This window comes from Vombatus ursinus, unplaced genomic scaffold, assembly GCF_900497805.2.
Source record: "Vombatus ursinus unplaced genomic scaffold, bare-nosed wombat genome assembly UNPS02001287.1, whole genome shotgun sequence".
Classification (NCBI taxonomy): Eukaryota; Metazoa; Chordata; class Mammalia; order Diprotodontia; family Vombatidae; genus Vombatus; species Vombatus ursinus.
This window is the reverse complement of record NW_020941065.1, coordinates 18,587,383-18,610,120: the sequence shown is the minus strand read 5'-3', so window position 1 is coordinate 18,610,120 and position 22,738 is coordinate 18,587,383. Positions and strand designations below refer to the sequence as shown.

The following is a 22,738-nucleotide window of genomic DNA, read 5'->3' as shown; positions in this document are numbered from 1 at the left end:
GGCGTGCACGAGGGGGAGGGGAAGAGGGCCAACGGAAGGCGAGGGGCGGGACCGGAAGCGCGTCGCCCCGCCTCCTTCGAGGCGGTCCCCCGCTCGGCCGCCGCCATCTTGTGAGCGCCCGGCTCGGCCCGGACGCAGCGCTGCTCGCGCCTAGACCGCCGTTGGAGCCGCAGCCCCCAGCGCCGCAGACATGCCGGCAGGCCCGGTGCAGGCGGTGCCGCCGCCGCCGCCCGTTGCCACGGAGCCCAAGCAGGTAGCCGGTTGGCGGGCGGGGAACCCCCTCTGCCCCCCTGGGCCCTGTCAGCTGGTGGGAGGGGAGGGAAGGGGAGAGGCGGCTTTGGGGCCGCCAATGGCAGGAGGGAGATGGACTACAGGTCCCAGGAGGCATCACGCCGCCCGCGCCGCGCGGCCCCCTGGGAGCCGGGCGAGGACGCTCTAGGCCAGGGGAGGGCCTGCTACTCTGTGGGATGCTCTGGAGCCCCCGCGTGGCCTGAGCGACCGCCGCTGGCACCGGAGAGCGCTTACAGTGTGCAGACTCCCCCTCAACCCCTGCTTGCCCTCCTGGGCAGGCTCGTGGAGAGGAGCAAAATGGCTCGTTGTCCACGCGCGCCCCCCCCCCATCCGTGTTGATCACGTTTGTTGTTGTTCAGTCGTGTCTGACTCTTGGTGACCCCATTTGGGGTTTTCTTGGCAGAGACGCTGGAGTGGTTTGCCATTTCCTTCTCCAGCTCGTTTGACAGATGAGGAAACTGAGGGCAACAGGGTTAAGTGACTTGCTCGCGGTCACCCAGCTAGTAAGGTCTGAGGCTGGATTTGCACTCAGTAAGAGGAGTCTTCCTGACTCCGGGCCTGGCGCTCTACCCACTGTCACCCAGCCGCCCTAATATCACTGTTACTCCCCACTCCTCCAGCATGGAACAGACCCTTCCCCATCATCCTGTACATTTTCTGCCCCCCAGGTGCCTACCCTGGCACTCTTCCTCCACAACTTAAATCAGCCACTACTCCCATTGACTCTGGAAAAAAGCATCTCACTGACTTGCCCTATGGCTCCCCTCACCATCCCTGTGACTCCCGGACCAAAACACACTCCCTGGCTACCACTTCCCCCTTTGTGTGGTCTCCCTCCATCAGAAGGTAAACTCCCTTAACAGTAACAACAACATTGTAAAGAAACATATATTGAAAGGCCCAAGAGCTGATCAATGCAATGACCAACCACCGCTCCAGAGGATAGATGATTGATATAGCTGATGGAGAGATGGTGAACTCAAGATGAAAAATGCGATACATCATATATTTTCAGATCTGGGTGATGTGTCCATTTGTTTTTGCTTTACTATGCTTTTTTTAGGGTTTATTTCTCTTGTTTTTCAATGATGGATGGGATTTGGGGAAAAGGGGGAGGGGGTCTACTGCCCCTCAGTGCAAAAAAGAAAAGACACTAATTGAAGCATTTAGTAATAATTAGTCATTGCTAGCACTTATATAAAACTTTATAAATATTATCTCACTTGATCCTATCACATACTTGGGGTTAGACATTATTATTCAATTTTACAGATGGGAAAACTGAAGCAAACTGACAGGACAGAAGAAAGTTCAGGACAGCTTGTTGAATGTATTATATGCATTAAAAAAAAGCAAGCACTGCATAATAGATATTTGTGGTTTAGTACGTAGTTATCTTTTTCTGTTCTACTTTATATTTGGAATATATATTTATATTTCTGTCCTATTTTATATTTATATTCCCTTTTTGGTGTTAAGTTTAGAATTAAAAAAAAACTTTTTAAAGAACGTAAGCTATTTGAGGGCAGAAACTGTCTCCCATTCGTATCCCCAAAGCTTAGCACATAGTAAGTGTGTAATCATTTTTTTAGTTCATCCATTCACCCGGCTGCCAGATGGACTTTAAGAAAGCCATGTTAGCCCCTCGATTCTCCTTCTCAAAAAGTTTTATTGCTTCCAGAGTAAAATAGCCATCTGTCTTACATTTAAGGCCTTTCACAAAATCTGGCACTAGCCTGTCTTTTTTTAGTTTTCAATTGTGAGTTAATTATCAATAAACAATTCAAGATCCAAAAAAAAAAAGTAGGGGAAAGATTATGCAAGAAATTGTACTTTTGTTACATAGTTAAAAGGTAGTAACAAAATTGCTGTCTTTGGGTCCCCTCCCATACTTCTGTGCATGTAAAAAAAATGTTTTATTGATGCACTAACCCACCTTCCCTCCCCAAAGCCCTTCCTCCTAAGAAACTTCCATAGTTTAGCAAAACATGTCAGCACATTCAGCCTCTCTTTGTCCCCCCCAGATTCTCCCATTACTCCTTCTCAGACCTCTGCCTCCCTAACTGGCCTCTTTGCTATTTCCTAGCCAAGCCATTGCTTTGCTGCCTTATGGGCTTTTGTACAAGTTGTTCTCCATGCCTAGGGCATTGCCCTCCTCACCCATGTTCTGAATAACCCAACTCCCTTGAAGGCTTTAAGGTCCAAATAGAGTGCCACCTCTTCCAAAAAGCCTTTCTGGAATCCTCACCCCACTCCTTTGTGTTTCTTTCTCTCTCTCTCTCTCTCTCTCTCTCTCTCTCTCTCTCTCTCTCTGAAGGTAGTAATCAGCAAGCATCCATTAAATGCTTCCTATTTGCTAAGTACTCCATAGCCACCAGAAACACAAAGACAGACACAGAACAGCCCCTGTCCTCAAGGAACTCGATTCTATGAGGGAAAACAAAGTGTCCCACTTTGTGTATATTTTTGCATCTAGTTATCACTGCATGAGTTGTCCCACTCCCATCCCCTAAGGTCCTTGAGGGCAGAAACTTTGATTTTTCTCTTCACGGCCCTAATGCTTGGTCCAAAACACCCAGGAAATGTTTATTGAATTGAATTACATTGTTGTTGTTCAGTCATGTCGTACTCCTTGTGACCCCATGGATCATAGCGCATCAGGCTCTTCTTTCCTCCGCTCTCTCTCAAAGTCTGTCCAAGCTCATGTGTGTTGCTTCCGTGACCCTATCCATTTCATCTTCTGCTGTCCCCTTTTCCTTTTGCTTCAGTCATTCCCAGCATCAGGGTCTCTTCCCATGAGTCCTGGCCTTTCATTATGTGGCCAAAGAATTTAGGCTTCAGCCTCAGTATTTGACCTTCCAGCCTGAATTAATGTCTTTAAGTATTAACTGATTTGACCTCCTTACTGTCCAAGGGACTCTGGAAAGTCTTCTCCAGCACCACAATTCAAAAGCATCGATTCTGTGGCCCTTAGCTTTCCTTATAGTGCCTCTCACAGCCATCCGTTGCTGTCGGAAAAGCCATAGCTCTGACTATATTGACTTTTGTCTGCAAAGTGATGTCTCTGCTTTTTAGTCTGCTGTCCAGATTCACCAGAGCTTTCCTTCCAGCGAGCAGTCGTCCTTTAATTTCATGACTGTAGTAAGTCACACAAACTGACCCAGCCTGTTGAGGAAGCCTGACAAAGTGTGCCAATTGATTCCACACCTCTCATCCCCCCTCCTCCCCAGCTTGCCTCTCAACCAACAGGAGGGATTGTGTTTCCCTGTCAGTCCTCTGGAGGCAAGTTTAGTCATTGCAGGGGTCTGGATTCTGCCTCTTAATGTTGTCTTTATATCCTGGTGGTCCTTTGTGTCTTTGTCCTGGGGACTGGGGGAGCTGTCTGAGCTCAACTCTGTGTCTGCCAGGGCCTGCTTATTTAGCATGGCATCCTCCACACCCCAGCCCAGCAGGCACCAGATGTTCATTGAATGTTGTCGTTGAGTCCCTGGGGGCAAGAATGCTTGGGAACACATCTTGTGAGGCCAACACTGCACCTCAAAACAAGAAACACTCAGTCTCTTGGGGTGAGGGATGAAGGGAGAAGGAAGCCTTACAGAGGACCTCATGCTACTCTGAGACCCTTTCTCCCTCCTTATCTTTGCTGATTGAAATCCCCCCCCCCCCCCACTTCCCCCTACCTTCCTTGGCAGCTTTGTCTGCCTCCCCTCACCTGTCTGCTTTGCACAGATCTTTGTTTTACCTAAGCTTTGTATCACCCCAGGGCATGGCCACTACAAATGTTTAATGCATTGGAAGCCTCCTTGGGGCACCTCCCTAAAGACTCGGGTGTAAGAGAGCCCCGGTGAGACAGTTGGGCTCCCTCCTCCCACCATTCCCCATAGAACTTCTCCCCCGATACTTCTGTGATGGCAAATGAAGACAGCGCCCATCTCAGCTTTTCATCCTAAAGTAAGAAAGGAAGGACCGAGGGCTCCTTGCTCTCTTGTTTACCCACTCCAGAGTGGGGAAAGATGTCCTCCCTATGTCCTTCAGCACTCACCCTACCCCACAGCCTGAATAGCTTGAGTTCTCACCTCCTCTCTGAGAAGGGCTTCCCTTGCCTCCTCACTTGTGAATTCCTCCTTTTTCCATCCAACTCAGAAGTCACCCCCCCCCCCCCCACTCCCAGGACAGTCATTCCCACCCACTAGAAAACACTGACCAGGAAACAGAAAAGGGCCTTCTGAGAATGGGGGCTTGGAGCAGGGCCAGGGGCTGGCAGAAGCACGGGGGATCAGTGTAGATGCTTGGCCATCCGTTTTGTCCCCTTCCCTTAAGGGGCCTGGCCTTTGGTTTCGGATACCATCCTAGCTGGAGCACTCCTGCCTCAGGAATTCAGCCCTCCCCAAACAGGGAGAGTTTGCTGGGGGGGAAACACAGTTGGGGCGGGGGAGGAGTCTGCTAGGGCATAGATGGGGGGGAGAGCAGGAGATGGAGAAGAGTGTGCCGAGGACAGAAAGTACAGGAAGTGGGGGGAGGGTTGTCATGTGCTCCTTCCCTTTTTTGTCCCATCACACCAAGGGCCCAGGGCTTTTAACAAACTTCCCTGTGTGCCCTGTAGTTCCCCCTTAGCGCGTCCCTACGGTGGGGAAGTGGGCAGGGTAGCCTGTAGGACGGGGGGAGAGGGAGAGCAAGCAAGTGGTGCATGATTCAGCGTTCTGCAGATTGCTTCAGGATGTTACCTTTCCCTTTTCTAATAAAAGCTTGGTTATCATGCTTTTAAATCTTAGTTGTTTTAATGGAAGAAGGCAGTTTTGTTCCCCTTACGTTGGCCAGAAGAGCTGGAAGGTTGGTTTTGTTGACCAAAAAACATTTATTAAGTGTCCACTATGTACCAGGCTCTGTGGTCAGGGCTGGTGGTGGCAGTGAGCCCAGTAGATCTGGAGTTGATGTCTCAGAAAACCTCATGGAGTGTGGCTTTGTGGGGCGCTGTGGTATCCAGAACAAGGGGTGAATGAGTGACCTAAAAGTGATCTGGGGGCAGCGAGGTGGCATAGTGGATGGAGCGCCCAGCCTGGAGTCAGGAAGACCTGAGTTCAAATGTGACCTCAGGCACTCCTGGTCAGGTCACTTAGCCCCTCTTTGCCTCAGTTCCTTATCTGGAGAAGGAAATGGCAAACCACTGCAGCCGAGAAAACCCCAAATGGGTCACGGAGAGTCAGACATGCCAGAAACAACTGCACAGCAACAAAAAGTAAACCATCTTGTGCCTTGGTCATAGCTAGGGTAGAGGTGTCTTGGGGAGATTTACCAGGATGGGGAGGGCACTGGAGACCAGAGCCCATGAGACTGGGTTGGCTTGGGGGGCGGGATTTAGTGTGGAAAAGACAGACACTCTGGGGAACGCAGTAAACGTTTTCCAGGTACTAGAAGGGCATCCCATGGAAGACCGCTCAGCCTCGTTCTGCTTGGCAGAACTTGGCGGGGAGTGGATTCAGCGTCTGAAAGAACTTCTCAACCAGAGCCCTCCAAGAGTGGGAGGGCAGAGCCTCATAGAGGGAGCTCTGGTTCAGAGGCTTCGGAGGGCCCTTTCTGCTCTGAGACTCTGTGACCAAAGCAGCCCAGTGGCCCGAGCTGGGCTCCGCCTGTGGCCTCGCTCTTTCCCTCCTGGCTGCATGGGGGCCTCTGGAGGTGGGGACCTTTGACCTTGAGGTCTGTGGGTGTTCTTTCCTTGCTCATCTTTTACTGTCCTTGCAGCCCCCAGAAGAAGAAGTTTCCAAGGAGGATTCTACCCCTTCCAAGCCTGTTGTGGGAATCATCTACCCACCTCCCGAGGTTAGAAATATCGTGGACAAGACCGCTAGTTTTGTGGCCAGGTAGGTGATAGTGCGCGCACACACAGAGATCAGAGGCCACATGTCAGCGATGTGCTCATGGAGAGCTCCCCACACTTCCACACGTTCATGGCATTGCAGGATTACTGTGGTGGGATGGTCTTAAAGGCCTTCTTGTCATTGCTGTTCGGGTGGTAGGACAGGGCCCCTGGCCAGGCAGTGCTGAGCCTTCCTGCCCACCCTCATCAGGTGCATCCTGTGGAAACGTTCTGGACCACCCAGGGGGATCTATAAGCTGTTTTGAAACCTGTGGGATATGCAGCCAGTTGTTGTCCTGGAGTCAAGCTGCCTAGATCCTTACCCAGAAGCAGCAGGCTGCCCCGTGCCCCGTGAAGGAGAACCCCTCCCCACCAGGCTTTGCTGTAGGGAGACACGGCTAATAAGGAAACGGCAAAGCAGGATTTGAACCCAGGCCCACGTGGCCCCTGACAGTGTCTAAAAGCGGATTCTTGCTGTTCAGTGCCCTCATCCCTGGCCTTCGACAGCTCAGGAGGTAGAAGGGACAGCCCTCTGGTTTACAGATGAGGACACTGAGGCCCAGAGAAATGAGTCACCCAAGGTTAGGCAAAGGGACATAGACAGAAAGAAGTAAGCATTTCTATAGCACCTACTGTGTGCTGAGCACTTTACACTTGTCTCATTTGATCCTCACAACAACCCTCGGAGCTACTGTTATTATCCCCACTTTACAGGTGAAGAAACTGAGGCAAGCAGAGGTTCTGTGACTTGCCTGGGGTCCCACAGCTAGGAAGTGATTGAAAGCTGAATTTGAGGCGGGGGTCTTCCTTCCTCCAGGCCCCGTGCCTTGTGCATGGTGGTGCTCCCTAGCAGCCTCCACTTGAACCCAGCTCCTCTCCGTCCAGTTCCACTGTACCTTTGGTATGCAGCCTCTGGTGTTCTCTGCAGTTAATGGAGATGAAGGCACCAAAGCTCCAAAGGGTCCAGTGGCAGTGACTGGCCCTGGTCTCACAGACAGTTTGTGGCAGACGCAGGAATCGCACCTTGGTCTCCTGCTTTTTCTGCTCCCTCCTGATGGCTGTTGGCTCCTGGCCTTTCTTCCTGGGGCAGGGCAGGGGCCTGGGGGCAGGGGTGGGGGGGTAGGTGTAGCCCAGGCCCTGCCTCTGTGGCCCCCACCCCCATGGACGCTGCAGCAGGCCTGAGAGCTAAGACAGCAGACTGACCGTGGGCAGCCAGGACGGCGTGGAGCCCTCCAGCGGGATGCAGGGATCAGGAGCTTCCCGGGACACTCAGGCACTGAGCGGGCCACATCCGTGCATTTGAGAGCGCGGAGAACCGAAGGCCACTCTGCCGCTGACCTGCTCCTTCTCTTCCAGGAACGGTCCCGAGTTTGAAGCTCGTATTCGCCAGAATGAAATCAACAACCCTAAATTCAACTTCCTCAACCCGAATGACCCGTACCATGCCTACTACCGGCACAAAGTCAGCGAGTTCAAGGAGGGGAAGGCGCAGGAGCCCTCGGCCGCCATCCCCAAAGTCATGCAGCAGCAGCAGCAGGCTGCGCAGCAGCAGCTGCCCCAGAAGGTACGTTCTCTCCTCAAACCCTGGCCCCAGGCTGAGCGGGAAGGGAGCCATGCCCCGGGCCTGGGGTTCCCAAAGGGCCTGCTTTCCTTTACTGTGCCCCCTGGGCCCTGTCCTTCAGATGAACATCGCACCTCTCTCCTTTGCTGAGCCCCCCCACCACCAAGGCCTAAGCTTTCCAAGTCTCTTCTGTCTCTTCCTCTACTCCATTTAACCCCTTATGTGACAGGGGAAACCAAAAAGAGGGGCCGCCTTAAGAGGGGTATGCATGAGCAGGGAGTCACCCACTAACAGCCTTCCAGGAAGAGGGCAGGCACCAGGCTCACAGGAGGCCTCCTTCCACCTCAGCGAAGTGGGATGATGCTTTGTTCTGTCCTCTCTGGCCTCAGTTCCCCCTGATTTCAGCAGAACAAACGTTTTTTAAACAAGACCTGCTAAAAAAGACCCACCCACTCTGTGTTTCCAGGGGTGAGGGCAGGATCAGCCCATCCTCTGTCACTGCCATATAGAGCACATCCGGATGGGCATGAGCATGCACGAGGTTGGGTCAGGTCATTGTGGAGCCACTCGTGCCCATCCCCAGGCACATAATTCAGCATCTTGTCCCCTTGTTCAGACAGATGTGCACCCTTGGATTAACGAGGCTGGTCTTCTCACTAGCCCCCTCTGACCCCTGGACCAGGCTGGGGGAGTTCTGGCAGAAACCACCCACCTGCTCTGCCTGCTGAGCCCTGGGTGAAATGACATTTGAAGAACTGAGTGTGTGTCAGGGTGGGGAGGGCTAGATTTCTCCTGTCGGTTACCTCAGTTTAAACAGACCCCGAGGCTGGGCTGTCATCCTCAGCCGGCTTCTTGGGATCCTAGGATTTAGAGCCAGAAGTGCCCTGGGGACCGCGGCTGATGTGGCTACAGCATTGCTATTGGCGTTGGGAGACCCGGGTTCTAGAGCCAGCCCCAACACTTGTATGCTGTATAACCCTAGACTAGAGCCTAGGGTGCAGCCGGCTGCTTCGCCCCATTGTGGTGGGGTCAGGAGTCTGGCTCTGGAGCACCCTTTGTCATGAGAGAATGAAGCATTGACTGTGACCAGGGACGTGGGGGATACACACCCAGGAATGGGGAGGCCTCCTGGCCTCCTGGCCTCCTGGGAGCTTGTGCAGAGTGCAGGGAAGGTCCTGGTGCTCCTTGGGGTCAGCCGGTGGTAGAAGGCTTGTAGGGGTGACTCCCTGCCCAGTCTGGGACCCTGCATTCCCTCCCGTGAGAGAGCGAGTCCAGCAGCCGGTGAGAACTGGGGCAGAGGAAGGCAGGACTCGCCTGGTCTGTTCCTGCCCAGCTCTCAGGCCCCTTGTTGGCATTTGGGCAGAGGCTGCCATGAACGTGGCTTTCACAGAGGGATCAGCATTGGGTGACATCCACACCTAGAAGATGTCTCTCTTGGCTGGGCTTCTGAGCTGTAGACTACTCTTAACACTAACTAGGTCATTTTGCTTAGATTGTTAGGTCAGTTAAGCCACTGTTAACTTTTCCAAATCCACCCCCTCTGGGTACACTGCCAGGATGGAGTGCTGAATCCAGTAATTAACTACTGCCGTGGTGTTCTCAGCTCTCAGCTGACGGACAAACCTGAGTCCACTGGAAACCAGGCACTGGCCTCATTCCTCCAGCTTGGCCAGATTTGTACTGTCCCTGTCAACACGTAGGCAGCTGTTAGCGTGTCTGAAAAATGACCTGGTTCCCTGAACCCTTGCCGAAGCAGCCCGTCCTTCCTGAAGGCAGCTCCCAAACCCCTCAGCTTAATCCCTTGATCACCAAGCCAGGACATGGCAGAGCTGCTGGTAACAAATAGCCCGGGAGGGAGGGAGATAACGTGGCCAGGCCTCTCGCTGATACAGTCACCACCTAGGTGACCATGTAAGTCCCTTTACCTCTCTGCCGCCAATTCTCTGTGTAAAATGAGATTGGGGAACCATATGATTCAACATCAACACGTATTTGTTTTTTAAAATTAAAAAGAAAATTTTTTTGAGGCAGTTGAGATTGAATGATTTGTCCAGGGTCACACAGCTAGTTAGTGGTTGAGGCTGGATTTGAACTCTGGTCCTCCTGATACCAAGGCTGGTGCTCTATCCACTGCATCACCAGCTGCCTCTTCAACAAGTATTTATTGAGCCCCTCTCTGCTTTGACGTTCAAAGCCCCTTTCATTTCACCTTTCTGTAGCTCAGTTTCTTCACATGCAGAAGACTGCTGCCCTCTGGAGGGGTGGGTTGTCATTGTGAGAGGGCCCCTCGGTGGTGCTGTGGCTGCCGTGCGGCGGTGAGTGACTGGTTGGCAACGTGCTCTTCTCCTCCCCTTTGACACAGGTCCAGGCCCAGGTGATCCAGGAGACCATCGTGCCCAAGGAGCCCCCTCCGGAGTTCGAGTTCATCGCCGACCCCCCCTCCATCTCGGCCTTTGATTTGGATGTGGTGAAGCTGACTGCGCAGTTTGTGGCCCGCAACGGGCGCCAGTTCCTGACCCAGCTGATGCAGAAGGAGCAACGGAATTACCAGTTTGATTTCCTGCGTCCGCAGCACAGTCTCTTCAATTACTTCACCAAGTTGGTGGAGCAGTATACCAAGGTACCCACTCACCTGGGCAGGACGGGATGGGCGTCGATGGATGGTGGGGTACCCTTGGAAAGTGTGAGGAGGAAGAGAGAAACCTTCATGTGGGGGAGTCAGTCAGCCATTCAGCAAACGTGTCAAGGGCCTCCCTCAGCTCTGTGGCTGGCCCTGGCCTAGGTGCAGGGACAGAAAGGAATCCGTCCCCACCCCCACGTTCTAGCATAGCTCAAGGGAAACTGTCCAGACAGAAACAAAAGACACACAAGCTAGTTGTGTGAGGGAACAAGGCACAGGGGCCTGGGGGCCCTGAGGGTCTCTGGGAGGAGGGTGTCAGGGAGAGGCAGCAAGCCTCTTGTGGGAGGGCCAGGTGGAGGCCAGCGTGGCTGCACCGGCGGCGTGTGCTGGAGGAGTCACTTTAGCCAATAGGTTGGACAGGGGAGGCTTGTGGGAAGATTAGCATCCAGGGCCGAAGTCATGAGCCTGGTTGGGCTGGTGGACGAGTAAGTGTGGAGAGGGATGCTGGGAAGTGGGAATGTGGGGCAAGTGAGAAGTGGAAGGAAGGATGCCAGTGTTGTTGACAGACCCCGGGGAAGTTTGGTAGGGGTGGGTTTGGAGAAAAGTGGATGAAGTCTGTTTTCTACAGGGATGTCTTTGGGACGTCCATATGGAATGACCAAGAAACATCTGGTGATGGGGGAGCCCGAAAGAGAGAGAGAGAGAGAGGCTAGGGCTGTATCTAGAGACTGAGAGTGAAATGCACAGAGAGGATCGAATCCGTGATGGACAGTGGGCTTAGCGAGAGGGAGCAGGGAGAGACAGTGAGTGAGTGTCGGGGAAGCAGAGAATCGGACGCAGGACAGAGGACACTCACTGTTTGGGGGCGTGATAAGGGAGGATAAGCCAGTGAAGGACACTGCTGAGGAGGAGAACCTGGGGAGACTGTCACAGAGAACAGAGAGAAGTATTTCCGAAGGCAGATGTAAGGAGGGAATGCGTCTCCACCTCAGGACCAGTCTGCCTCTGGGTGTGAAGGTGAGGCCGGAGGCTACAGCAGGTGAGCAGGGAGGAGCCTTGAGGCCGAGCCAAGGTGTTTGGCTTTTAGCCTGTAGCTGGTAGTAGTAGTTGTTTGTCCTTTGTTCTGGAAGAGGACCATGGCATCAGGAAGATTAATTCGATCTAAGTGAGGGACCTGCATGAGGTCACCAGGCTCACTCTCTCCTTGGGAGCCATCCGGGTCAGTGGGGAGATGTGGATCAGGACGGCTGGAGCTGGCCCAGAGCTGGTAGAGGACAGAGATCGAGGCAGGAGGTTGAGAGGACCCGATCTGAGCTGCTCATGGAAGGGACCGGTGTAATCCAGAGTGTGGCAAAGTCAGGGCCCTTGGGCCCAGCCCCTTCCTGACCAGCCTTACCACTATCCTGCCTTGTATCCCTGCCCAACGAGGAAAGCAGCTGGCCTGTGGGGGAACGTGACCCCCGATACCCCCGATAACCCAAGAGCGAGGCCAGGCTCTGCTCGGCAGTTCACCTCTCTGAAACACCATCGCCCATCTCTGAGGGATGGAAGGAGACGTTGTGTGGAATGTTCTCTGTGACTACAAAGTATTTTTGATGCCCGCATTTAAACTCCTCAAGTCTGCCTTGAAAAGCCATCTAGTCCTCCCCAAGAATCCCCTGTCCAGACATCCCTGACACTTGGTGACCCAGTCCTTGTACAGACATGTCCAGTGAGCAGGGACCCCCACCATCTCACTGGGCACTTTGAGCTTCCTAAATCTGCCTCTTCAGCGCCACGCCCCCACGTCAACGCCACGCCCCCACGTCAACGCCACGCCCCCCATGTTGCTGCTGCGTCACAGGATGGGCCCCAGAAGCCATCGAGGCCTCGCCGCAAAGGGAGGGCTCCCTGTTAACGATTGTTTGAACCTGCCTGTGTTTCAGATCTTGATTCCACCAAAAGGCTTGTTTACAAAACTCAAGAAGGAGGCAGAGAACCCTAGAGAAGTTTTGGATCAGGTAAGTTAGAAATTATTTCCCCAAAAAATTGCTTGTCTGCTTCGTTATTGTAGAGGGAAAGGACAGGCAGGGCCCAGAAGCCTCTGGGTTTCAGCATTCCTCTGGCCTCATTTGTCTCAGCTAATGACCAAGGGACTCCCGTCCGTAGAACTCCACTCTTCTGCCCGTGGCTCAGGGATGTTCCCCTTGTGGAAAGTCTGGGGTTCGCCTGGACACCCCTCCAGACACCCTCCACTTGATGGCGAGTCACCCCGAGGTCACTGAATCTCTGACCTCACTGCCCCCCTTCTCTTGGGCCACGAGTAAGCAAACAAAAGGGCATTTGTGAAGTCTCCGGGCCCAGCCCCTGCAGCTGCTGGAGCCACAGTCCTCACACGGCCAGACCACAAAGTCCATGGCTCCGCTCGGCTGGTCAGTATCAGAAGCCAGTCTAACTCTGCCCAGGAAGTGACGGCAAAGAGGCGGTGCCGTTCCCCCCGCTGCCCCCTGCACACCCAGGGCTTTTCCACTTTTCCAGGTGCCGTCTCCCCCGTTAAAGGGAGCTCCTTGAGAGCAGGGACTCCGACTTTGCTGTTTGTGTGCTTTGCTGTATACAGTAAGAGCTTACTAAATGCTCATTCATGGTGTGCCAGCTGTTGTGCTGAATAGCGGAGATAGAAGTACAAAAGCAGACACAGCTTCTGCCCTCAAGGAGCTCCCTTCTGGTAGGGAACCAGATGCCTGAGGATGGCAGTCAGAGAGGGAGGGGCCGTAGGCCGGAAGAGTCCAGCTGAAGCTGAAAGTGACCTCTGTATAGCCTGTCCCCATTGGTGCTAGTGAACGGGCCTCTCTGGAGCAGCTAAGCACACCCCCCTCTACCACACGGCAGCCCTTCAGATATTTGGAGAGTGTCCTCATCCCCCCAAACTCTGTCTTCTGCATGGAGGGAGCAGAGATCTCTGCCTGGCGAGGTTCAGGGGGCCTGCCCAGGGGCATCCTCTCCTTCTGGGCTCAGGCAGGTGGGCAGGCAGAGCAGGAGCTCATCTGGAGCTCTCCAACGCACTCGCTTCTCCCAGTTCTCCCAGTTCTCCCAGTGCCTCCTGCACATTCTGTTTGTAGATTCAGGCGTGTGAGACGTCGTAAGGCAGCTGTCACTGCCGTGGCCTGGGGCTCTCCAGCTGTCGACATGGCCCTGCCAGAGATTCCTCGGGGGGGGGGGGTGGCCTGGGTAAAGCCGGTCGGGCGTTTCTGGGGCTTCTCTGGACGATGGCAGTGACCGTGCCCAGGGCTCGCCGCTTCCCGTCTCTGGCGTCCTGACTCTTGTCTCGTGGCCTCTCCTGCAGGTGTGCTACCGTGTGGAGTGGGCCAAGTTCCAGGAGCGGGAGAGGAAGAAGGAAGAGGAGGAGAAAGAGAAGGAGCGGGTGGCATATGCCCAGATTGACTGGCATGACTTTGTGGTGGTGGAGACTGTGGACTTCCAGCCCAATGAGCAAGGTGGGCACAGGGTGCCCTCTGCCCCACCCCCCAGGTCCCTGGGCACAGTAGAAACACCTCCCTTCTCTCCTCTGGCCTGGAGCCCTGGCGTCTTGGCTTGGTCAGTGTCTCTTCTGTCCGCTTCTAAGGAACCACAGGCCAGCTCACTTGAGACGAGCGTAGAGACGTAGACGGGCGAGCTCCAGACCATGTCCCTTAAGGAACGCCTTTGATAACACAAGGACTTCCTTCCCCCAGGAAACTTCCCGCCTCCCACCACCCCAGAGGAGCTGGGCGCCCGCATCTTGATCCAGGAGCGCTACGAGAAGTTTGGGGAGAGCGAGGAAGTGGAAATGGAGGTTGAGTCTGATGACGAAGACGAGAAGCAGGAGAAGACGGAGGAGCCCCCGTCCCAGCTGGACCAGGACACCCAAGTGCAGGACATGGACGAGGTGACCTGCAGAGATGGGGCGGGCAGGGGCCTTCCTTCCCCTCCCGGCCTGGCCCAGGGGCTCGCTCCCCTTTACAAGTGCCCCAGAGCTTTCCCACATGCCTGCTCTGCTCCTTTGCCCTCTCCTAAACTGAGCTGCCCAGAGGAAAGAATGTGCGTGCCCCAGAAGACAACGGGCCCTGTGTCTGTGGGAACTGACTTTTCCTCTGCCTCCCAGCCCCTCCCCCCGCCCAGAGCTCACTGTGAGAGGCCTCATTGAAGCCTGCCCGGTGCCAGCTGCTGGAAATGCCCACAAGAACGTTTGCACCGTGAGCCCACTGTTCCCATTCATCAGTGAGAAAGCTGCTTGGCCGGGTGCCCATTGGCTTCTGCCTGAAGAGGGAAGCTCAGCTCATGAGCACTCCTCGAGCCAGGACCTCCCGCTGCCCCAGGGAGCGGCCAGGGCCAGGCGAGAGGGCAGCTGCTGACCTCAGCTCAGCCTCAGCCCCAGCCCCAGCCCCAGCAGGAGGGCCAGATTTTCCAGGAGGAACACAGATTTGTAAACCGTCTTTTTTTCCCCTAGGGTTCTGATGATGAAGAGGAGGGCCAGAAAGTTCCCCCTCCTCCAGAGACCCCCATGCCTCCACCGCTCCCACCTACTCCAGATCAGGTCATCGTCCGCAAAGACTATGACCCCAAAGGTATGGACACTGCGGGCTGCTGCCCATCAGCCAGCCCTAGGCCTGGCGGGTTTCTGGGGTTTGGGGGAGTCCCTGCCTGAAAGGGTTTACCTTCTATCCTCCTTTTCAGCTTCCAAGCCCCTGCCCCCAGCCCCAGCTCCAGATGAGTATCTCGTGTCCCCCATCACCGGGGAGAAGATTCCGGCCAGCAAGATGCAGGAACATATGCGCATCGGACTGCTGGACCCTCGCTGGCTGGAGCAGCGTGACCGCTCAATCCGAGAGAAGCAGAGTGATGATGAGGTCTATGCCCCAGGTGAGGCCTCTCTCCACTGCTGCCCTGACTGCCCTGGCAGGTGGTCTTGTGGGCTCCCAACTGGACCTGGCCCCAACATGAGAATTTAAAATCAAGCACAAATCAACAGATGGGACCTTCATAGTTACGTCACACTTTAAATCTTTAGTTTCTCCTGGGAGCAGTAGGCTTGGGCATGGTGGGCATTCACCATAGGCTTCAGTTTGTGGGCAGCTTTCTAAGAAGGCTCCTTGGCTAGAGAAAAACCCATTGGTGTAAGATAGGGTTATTGGTCCAGATCCTCTCTAACTGTTGGAGGCATCTGGCGGCCTACTGGAGGGAGTGCTGGACTGGGAGTCAGGAAGGCCCGAGTCCAAATGTAGCCAAATCCATATGCCACCTGAGTGACCCAGGGCAAGTCACTTCACCTCTGTCTGCCTTGGTATCCTCAACTATTAGATGGGGACCATAATAGCACACACCTTGCAGGTTGTTAGGAGGATTCGATGAAACCTTTGTAAACCCTAAAGCCTCCATAAATGTTAGCTCCTGTCATGCCACCGTGGTTGTTGTGCAAGGCCTGACGATGCCTGAGCAGCTGCTTTCTGTCTGGGCAGCTGCCAGCCTGGTGGAGAAGCACCAGGGGCCAGTCGGGTCCTGACAGCATAGCACGTGCTCGGAGAGCACCTAGTTAGATCTTGTCCCCACCGCCGGCATCTCCCTGGATAATGCCTTTCTCCACATCTGTGCCCCAGGTCTGGATATCGAGAGCAGCCTGAAGCAGCTGGCCGAGCGGCGTACCGATATCTTTGGCGTGGAGGAGACAGCCATTGGTAAGAAGATCGGCGAGGAGGAGATCCAGAAGCCAGAGGAAAAGGTGCGGCCGGCCTCGGAGCCCATCCTCCTCTCCCCTCCTCACCGGGCGACACTTGTGCCTCCCAGGGGGAGGGAGCGCCAACCCTGACCCCAGGCTTACTGTTTTCCAGGTCACCTGGGACGGCCACTCGGGCAGCATGGCCCGAACCCAGCAGGCAGCCCAGGCCAACATCACTCTCCAGGAGCAGATTGAAGCCATCCACAAGGCCAAGGGGCTCGTGCCAGAAGATGACAGCAAGGAGAAGATCGGCCCCAGCAAGCCCAATGAGATCCCTCAGCCGCCCCCTCCGTCTTCAGCGCCCAACATCCCCACCTCGGCCCCGCCCATCACCTCGGTGCCCCGGCCGCCCTCGGTGAGCCAGAGCCCTTGAGGGGTGTGGGCCTTGTGACCCAAGGCCAGTGGACTGCTCCCCTTTTTACTAGAGCCGCCCTTTCTTGTCAGGGTGCTCACACCACTCAGTAGGAGGAGAAGAGGCAGCAAGTGGGTCCTGGGGCGTTGTGGGTGGGGGAGGGACAAAGCCTTAGTGGGCCTGCTCCAGGGGTGCCCCGGGGGGGCTCCCCAGAGGGACTGAACCGTGGAGGAAGGCTTCCGAGCTCCACGTCACCTGTAGAATTACAGCCAGAATCCAGCTTTCTCCAAGAGGAGGCTGGCTTGGGGTCAGACCGCTTAGCTTCCCTCTGAAGGGGCCCAGCTTGTCCGAATCCTTAAATGGAGAGCGAGCGATTTTAGGCTCCATGAGGGGGATAGACTGGCCCCTTGAGTGTGGAGTCAGCGGAGCCCGTTGGCCCAGGAGAGCCTGCTGGCTCAGATGGCGGTCAGCTGTGTGAGATCTCTGGCCTTCGCCGTAACTGTGCCACCTCGAATTTTCTAGATGCCGCCTCCTGTCCGAAGCACAGTCGTGTCTGCTGTGCCTGTCATGCCGCGGCCCCCGATGGCTTCGGTGGTCCGCCTGCCTCCTGGCTCCGTGATCGCTCCCATGCCACCCATCATCCATGCTCCTCGTATCAACGTGGTGCCCATGCCACCCTCCGCTCCACCCATCATGGCACCACGTCCACCTCCCATGATTGTGCCAACAGGTCAGTGCCTTCTGCATCACCCGCCTCTGTGGGGCAGATCTCAGGTCCCCCCAAGAGCTTGGGACAGTCAGAATTGTCTGACCATCAGAACTGCCTCTGTTCCTGGTCCTCAGTTCTTCCAGGAAAGGCTGAATGACCACTTGTCAAGGGTGGCAAGGCTATGCTCTGCTATGGGGGGGTGGCTGCACTGGACAGGCTGTGGGGAGAAGCAGACGTTCACTTCTCCATGTCCTCCTGTGCCTTGCGTCTGAGGGCACCCAGTTCGTACACACACATCAGGATCACGAGCTTTGAGCTGGAAGGGACCTTTTCCACACGGCTCACTTTACAGATGACAAAATCCATATGTCTGGCTGCCGGCCTTTGGCATCTGTGGGCCCCGTGGGCAGGGTCATCAGTTCTGGAAAAGGCAGGAGCAATGGTCCTGTGGTCAGCGGATTGACCATCTTATGGCTCCACTCGCCATCCCTGGGACTCCTCAACCACGAGTCCCTTCCCAGGCCACCCCCTCCTGTCATCTTCCCCTGGAAAACAGAAGCTTCTCTGAGGGCAGGAACTATCTTTGCTTTTGTCTCATATCCCTAGGACTTAGCCAGGCGCCTTGATGTTTGTGGTCAGGGCCCAAGAAAAGCTGCCTCCTCCTCCCTCCGTCCCCCTCAGGGATTGCCCCTTCTGGGTCGCTGCCTCCCTGACCATCCTGTCAGTAACACTGGCCTGGCAGCCCCCTCCTCAGAGAGCAGCTGTCGCTCAGCCAGGTTGGCGGTAGAAGGGCGCCATCCTAGCAGGCCCCCCTTGGCTCCCAGATCCTACCAGGACACGGCGCTTAGCAGCTGTGCCAGTTAAAGGCTTGGAAAAGGAGTGTGACATCTTTCTGCTCTGTCTCAGTCAGTCACTAGTCATTTATTAATAGCACGTACTAGGTGCCAGGCACTGAGCTCAGTGCTGGGAACACAGCTATGAAGAAGAAAGCCGATTCCTGCCGTCTGGGAGCTTACAGTCTGCAAAAGGAAGCCCAGGGCGGGGGCGGGGGGGAGCTGATGGAGAAGCCCAGAGGAGTGGAGCGGGATAGAAAGTGACGTGAAGGCTCGCCTGGGTGCCTTCTCATCGTCCTGACCACTAAGACCCATTGGGCCCATGCCGGGATTCATTCGCTTCTGTACTGGCTTATACGTGTCTGTTTTATTTATATTTATTTCATTTTATCTGTATAAGCCAAATATAGTAGAGACTCAGTTGTTGCTATTGCCTCTAGAAAAGCCTTGTTAAAAAAGCACGTGTGGCCCGGTACCCCATGGTTTTCCTCTCTTAGCGCAGCGTGGCGTGTTCCCTTGAAAAGCCAGGGGGATGGAGGGGGAGGGAAGGTCCAGGTGCCCGGCTTGCAGGCACGCATCTTTTCTTCACTCTGGCTGCTGGAGTCCCGGGCAGGCCCCCAGGAGCGCCACTCCCGGGTGTGGGGAAGCCTCTGCTTTCCCCACAGATAAGGCTGAGGCCTGTGATCGCCCCTCCCGGGAAGCTCCTGGCTAAGCGTGTCTTTGTGCCCCCAGCATTCGTGCCGGCCCCCCCAGTGGCGCCGGTCCCAGCACCGGCCCCCATGCCGCCGCCCGTGGAGGATGAGCCCGCGCCCAAGAAGCTGAAGACGGAGGACAGCCTCATGCCCGAGGAGGAGTTTCTCCGGAGAAACAAGGCATGTAGCGCATCCCAGACGGCTCCCAGCAGCTTGTGGAGAGCGCTTATTGTCCTGGAGAAGGAGGCGACCGGGCTGCCCCGGTGCCCGCCTCTCCTGCTGGAGTCCCTCGAGAAGCTCCGTGCGGCCCCCTCTCAGAGGGCTCCTGGGGCTCTGCACCAGATGCAGACAGCAGACAGTCAGCGGGGGGCAGCGGGCAGGCTTTCCCAGGCGAGGGAATAGCTCGAGAGCCAGCAGCAGTGTAGGGAGAGCCTGGCTCTGATTTTCTTGGGTCTTACTGGCAGAGGGGCAGAAGGCAGACTGACTGACCTGGTGGGTTCAGAGGGCACGCAGGCCTTCTCTGGATGTTCAAGCATTAGCGAGTCAGGTGAGGTGGAAGGGGGAAGGGATCCAGGAGCCGAAGCAGGCACTCCTCTTAGTTTTCGATCCCCGGAAGCCTCCAGGCTCAGGCCCCAGGCACCTGCTGTCCCAAGAGGCCTCCATGGAAGTGTGGGGGCTGGGGGAGGTGTCAGCTGCCTGTGTGTGGGGGGAGGGGTACAGCAGCCCCATTTCACAGAAGACAAACCTAAAGACCACAGCAAGGACAGGACTGACACCCCCCCTCCCCCCCAGGGTGGTCCCAAAGTCAGCTGAGATAATGGATGTACATTGAGTACCTGCAAACCTCCCTGAGCTGTAGACATGGGAGCTGTTGTCAAAACAGTATGGCTTCTTTACACCAAGGAGAAATAATGTTGGGGTGGCTAGGTGGCTCAGTGGATAGAGCACCGGGCCTGGAGTCAGGAGGACCTGAGTTCAAATCTGGCCTCAGACTGGACACTTGACACTTACTAGCTGTGTGAGCCTGGGAAGTCACTTAAACACCAATTGTCTCACCAAAAAAAAAAAGGAAAGAAGTAATGTCGAGTGGAAGTCAGTCCTCCCCTTCGCCCTTTCTCCTTTGCCAGTTGAATCAATTAGCCCCCAACAGGGCAGAAGGTCACATTCAAAAACAGGTTTGAGGTTTCCTCATCCTTTGTTTACTCATCATTTGTTGGTTACAGGGTCCAGTCACCATCAAGGTTCAGGTCCCTAACATGCAGGACAAGACTGAATGGAAGCTGAATGGGCAGGTGCTGGTCTTCACCCTCCCGCTGCCAGACCAGGTATGTGCCAGTGGGGCCCTGCAGTCAGGAAGGGGTGGGACCCTGCAGGGCCCTGCAGAGAGGCTCACCTCTGCTCCATCTTTGTCTTTCAGGTCTCTGTCATCAAAGTCAAGATCCACGAGGCCACTGGCATGCCCGCCGGCAAGCAGAAGCTGCAGTACGAGGTGAGCCGCGGCTTCCGCCCTCTCCCCCTGTGCCCGCGTTGTTGCTTCTCTGATTGGGGGATCCTGGGAGGGGCCCGGAGAACGCAGATTCCCAAAGCGTCATGTGCTTCCCTGAGTGCGTGGGGCAGGCTGAGCCACGTGGAGCCTCCCTGTGGGGAATCTGGGTTGTTGGTGAAGTGGGGAGGGGGTCAGAACCAGGCACACCCCCGCCAGCCTGCTTCCCCCGTCCTCACATGGCACCATGTGTCTTTCAGGGCATCTTCATCAAAGATTCCAACTCCCTGGCATACTACAACATGGCCAACGGCGCCGTCATCCACCTGGCGCTCAAGGAGAGAGGCGGGAGGAAGAAATAGAGCTGCCCAGAGGGGGATGTTGGGGCCGAGTGGATCTTGTTTCCCAGACCGGTTAGAAAAGAAGACTTGTTCACTCTTTGGAGTGTCCGGGCTGCTCCTACCCAGCAGCTCTGGCCAGTGCGCCTGTGGACTGTGCCTCCGCCTGTCCTCTTGGGTAGAGCAGACGTCACCCCATTGCCCCTGAGGCCCCGAGCCCCTCCTCTGGCCCCCAGGCAGCCCGGCGGGGGTGCAGGAGGAAGTAGTGCATTGCCGTTGCAGTCTCCTCTTGTGAAGGTTATATGTTACTTCATTGTAATTAAACTCTTGCTTCAGTCAAACCTTTTCTGTCTTGGATGCTTTGATTCATCGATAATGGTGTTCTGGTTTTGGAAATAAGGCAGAGTTAGGCGATTTGGGTTGTTCTTTTCAGGTGGGGTTATTGGTGACCTTGTGTAAGGATCACTCCTCATTTCACCATGTGACATTCAACTGACCAGAATCCCATGAATCCCCGATTCAGCCTACGTACTCGCCAGACTAAAGTCCAGACTTGGGGCCAGAACACCTGGGGTTGAAATCCTGGACCTTCCACTTAGGGCTCGGGGGCACTTGGGCCTCCGTTTTCTCCTCAGCAAAGGGAAGAGGCTGGACTGGCTGGCTTCTAACATGTGTTTGCTCTATAAAGTCCCTGGGTAAATGGCCGCTGTGCTCGCACCTGAGGCCTTGGCCTTCACCGCTCAGGTTCTGTTGGCCTAGGTGAGGGCCCCGGTCTCCTCCGGCTCCGACCCTTCTTCCATTCTTGTCGTTCCCCAAACTGACTGCATCCGGGAGTGTGGACCTGCGGGGCTGGCTTGGAGTTCCCGGCTCACAGAGGGGACCAGAGGACATAGTCAGTACACCCCCCACCATTTTGCCACCAAGGAAATGGGCCTGTCGGGGTTCAAGGGATTTGTCCAAGGTTACACAGCCGTGAAGATACAGAGTCTGCATTCAAACGTAGCACTGCCTCCCTGCCATTAAACCATCTACCTCCTGGGGATGTCCCCAGGCTCAGCTGAGGTACTGTTGGCAGAGGGCTGAGATGATGGAAGCTGTTCTCTGTTGTGCGGCTGCCTCCTCGGGCAGGCCTGGCTGAGGCCCATCCTTAGCCTGCTGCAGAGGAAATGCTCTTTCCTCTCTATTCATTGTTTTTGGTTATGACCTTCAGAAACTATCCCCACAAAAAAGACTTAACTGTGCTGCTGCCTGGGTCTAAGCTGGAATAACCTTCCCTCTTCGGCAAGCAGCATGACCTGCTTTCTGGCTGTGTGTTGTTCACTCCTTAGAATTTCCCTGATGCAGTTAGTATCTGGTCAACAGGTGCCCAGGACCTAACTGCTAGCAAACATAGGCATCTGAATTAAGCAGTGGTGTAAACGGGGTGGTATAAGCAGGATCCTCCGTATCCTGGAGGTGAGAGGGAGCCCACAGTCCACTAAAAGGTGGGGTGCTGTGTGCCAGACAAGTAAATAACCTGCAGGGAAGAATGCGGGCAGTGTGCTTGGACAATTAAGGAGAGAGGACTCTTGGAGGGGAGGTTGGCTTTTTAACAGGCACAGAAGTGGAGGGAGGGCATCCTAGCCTTGAGAAGCCAGTTACCCAGAGAGCCTGGGGACATCTGGATGGGGACGAGGGAGACGCGCCATTAGGCCGGGAAGGAGCTTGGAACCAGGCCGTAGAGGCCGTGGGATGCCGACTAAAGAGTTTATTTGGGCACGCCTATGTGGGCAGCGGATGGCCACCCAAGGTTCTTCAGAGGCGTGCTCCCAGACCCACATACAGGAAAGAAATCCCGTTGGCAGCTTTAGAGAAGACAGCTTGGAGAGGCCAGGGCCGAAGGGCTAATCTCTTTGCATCCAAGGTTAAGTGTGGCCACTGAGAGTCCTCTGTTGTCTGGGGCACAGGATTGTCTTAGAGGGGCACCCTGCTAGACACGGCTCACTTGTCCTGATGTCTGGAACGCCTCTCAGACAAGTATAGGGAGCTGACCTTCTTCTCCAGGACACTTAAAAACAACCCATAAGATAAGCTTTCTGGCACATCATCGCTTCTCCTGAGTTAGAAAATGGCAGCAGTCCCTTCTTCTCCTCAGGAACATTCCCAGAGAGTGTTCAGGTGGATTATCATCCAGGGAGCTGATCATTGTCTCTACTATCCAAGGCCCTGCTGGGTTTGATAAAGTATTGGGTGGGTCAGACAGGAATTCCATTAATCAATGATCATTTATGGAGG

General features: G+C 55.2%; 1 protein-coding gene across 1 annotated transcript; it reads left to right on the top strand.

The window, feature by feature from the left end:
* Positions 1 to 149: 149 nt before the first annotated feature.
* SF3A1 (splicing factor 3a subunit 1) lies at positions 150 to 20,805 on the top strand. Its single transcript, XM_027863673.1, has 16 exons — positions 150 to 253; positions 6,031 to 6,149; positions 7,502 to 7,709; positions 10,069 to 10,326; positions 12,252 to 12,326; positions 13,649 to 13,799; positions 14,037 to 14,230; positions 14,792 to 14,909; positions 15,019 to 15,204; positions 15,939 to 16,060; positions 16,170 to 16,412; positions 16,932 to 17,139; positions 18,684 to 18,823; positions 19,867 to 19,968; positions 20,061 to 20,132; positions 20,387 to 20,805. The coding sequence occupies exons 1-16, from the start codon at positions 191 to 193 to the stop codon at positions 20,486 to 20,488; spliced, it is 2,361 nt and encodes a 786-aa protein (XP_027719474.1). The 5' UTR covers positions 150 to 190; the 3' UTR covers positions 20,489 to 20,805.
* Positions 20,806 to 22,738: the final 1,933 nt, after the last annotated feature.

What these genes read in the sequence shown, in the direction of transcription:
- SF3A1 (XM_027863673.1), top strand. Translation starts at nt 191, where the DNA reads ATGCCGGCAGGCCCGGTGCAGGCGGTGCCGCCGCCGCCGCCCGTTGCC. An exon ending in CTTCCAGCCCAATGAGCAAG is followed by an intron (nt 13,800 to 14,036) that starts GTGGGCACAGGG and finishes TCCTTCCCCCAG; the next exon opens with GAAACTTCCCGCCTCCCACC. An exon ending in TCCCATGATTGTGCCAACAG is followed by an intron (nt 17,140 to 18,683) that starts GTCAGTGCCTTC and finishes TTGTGCCCCCAG; the next exon opens with CATTCGTGCCGGCCCCCCCA.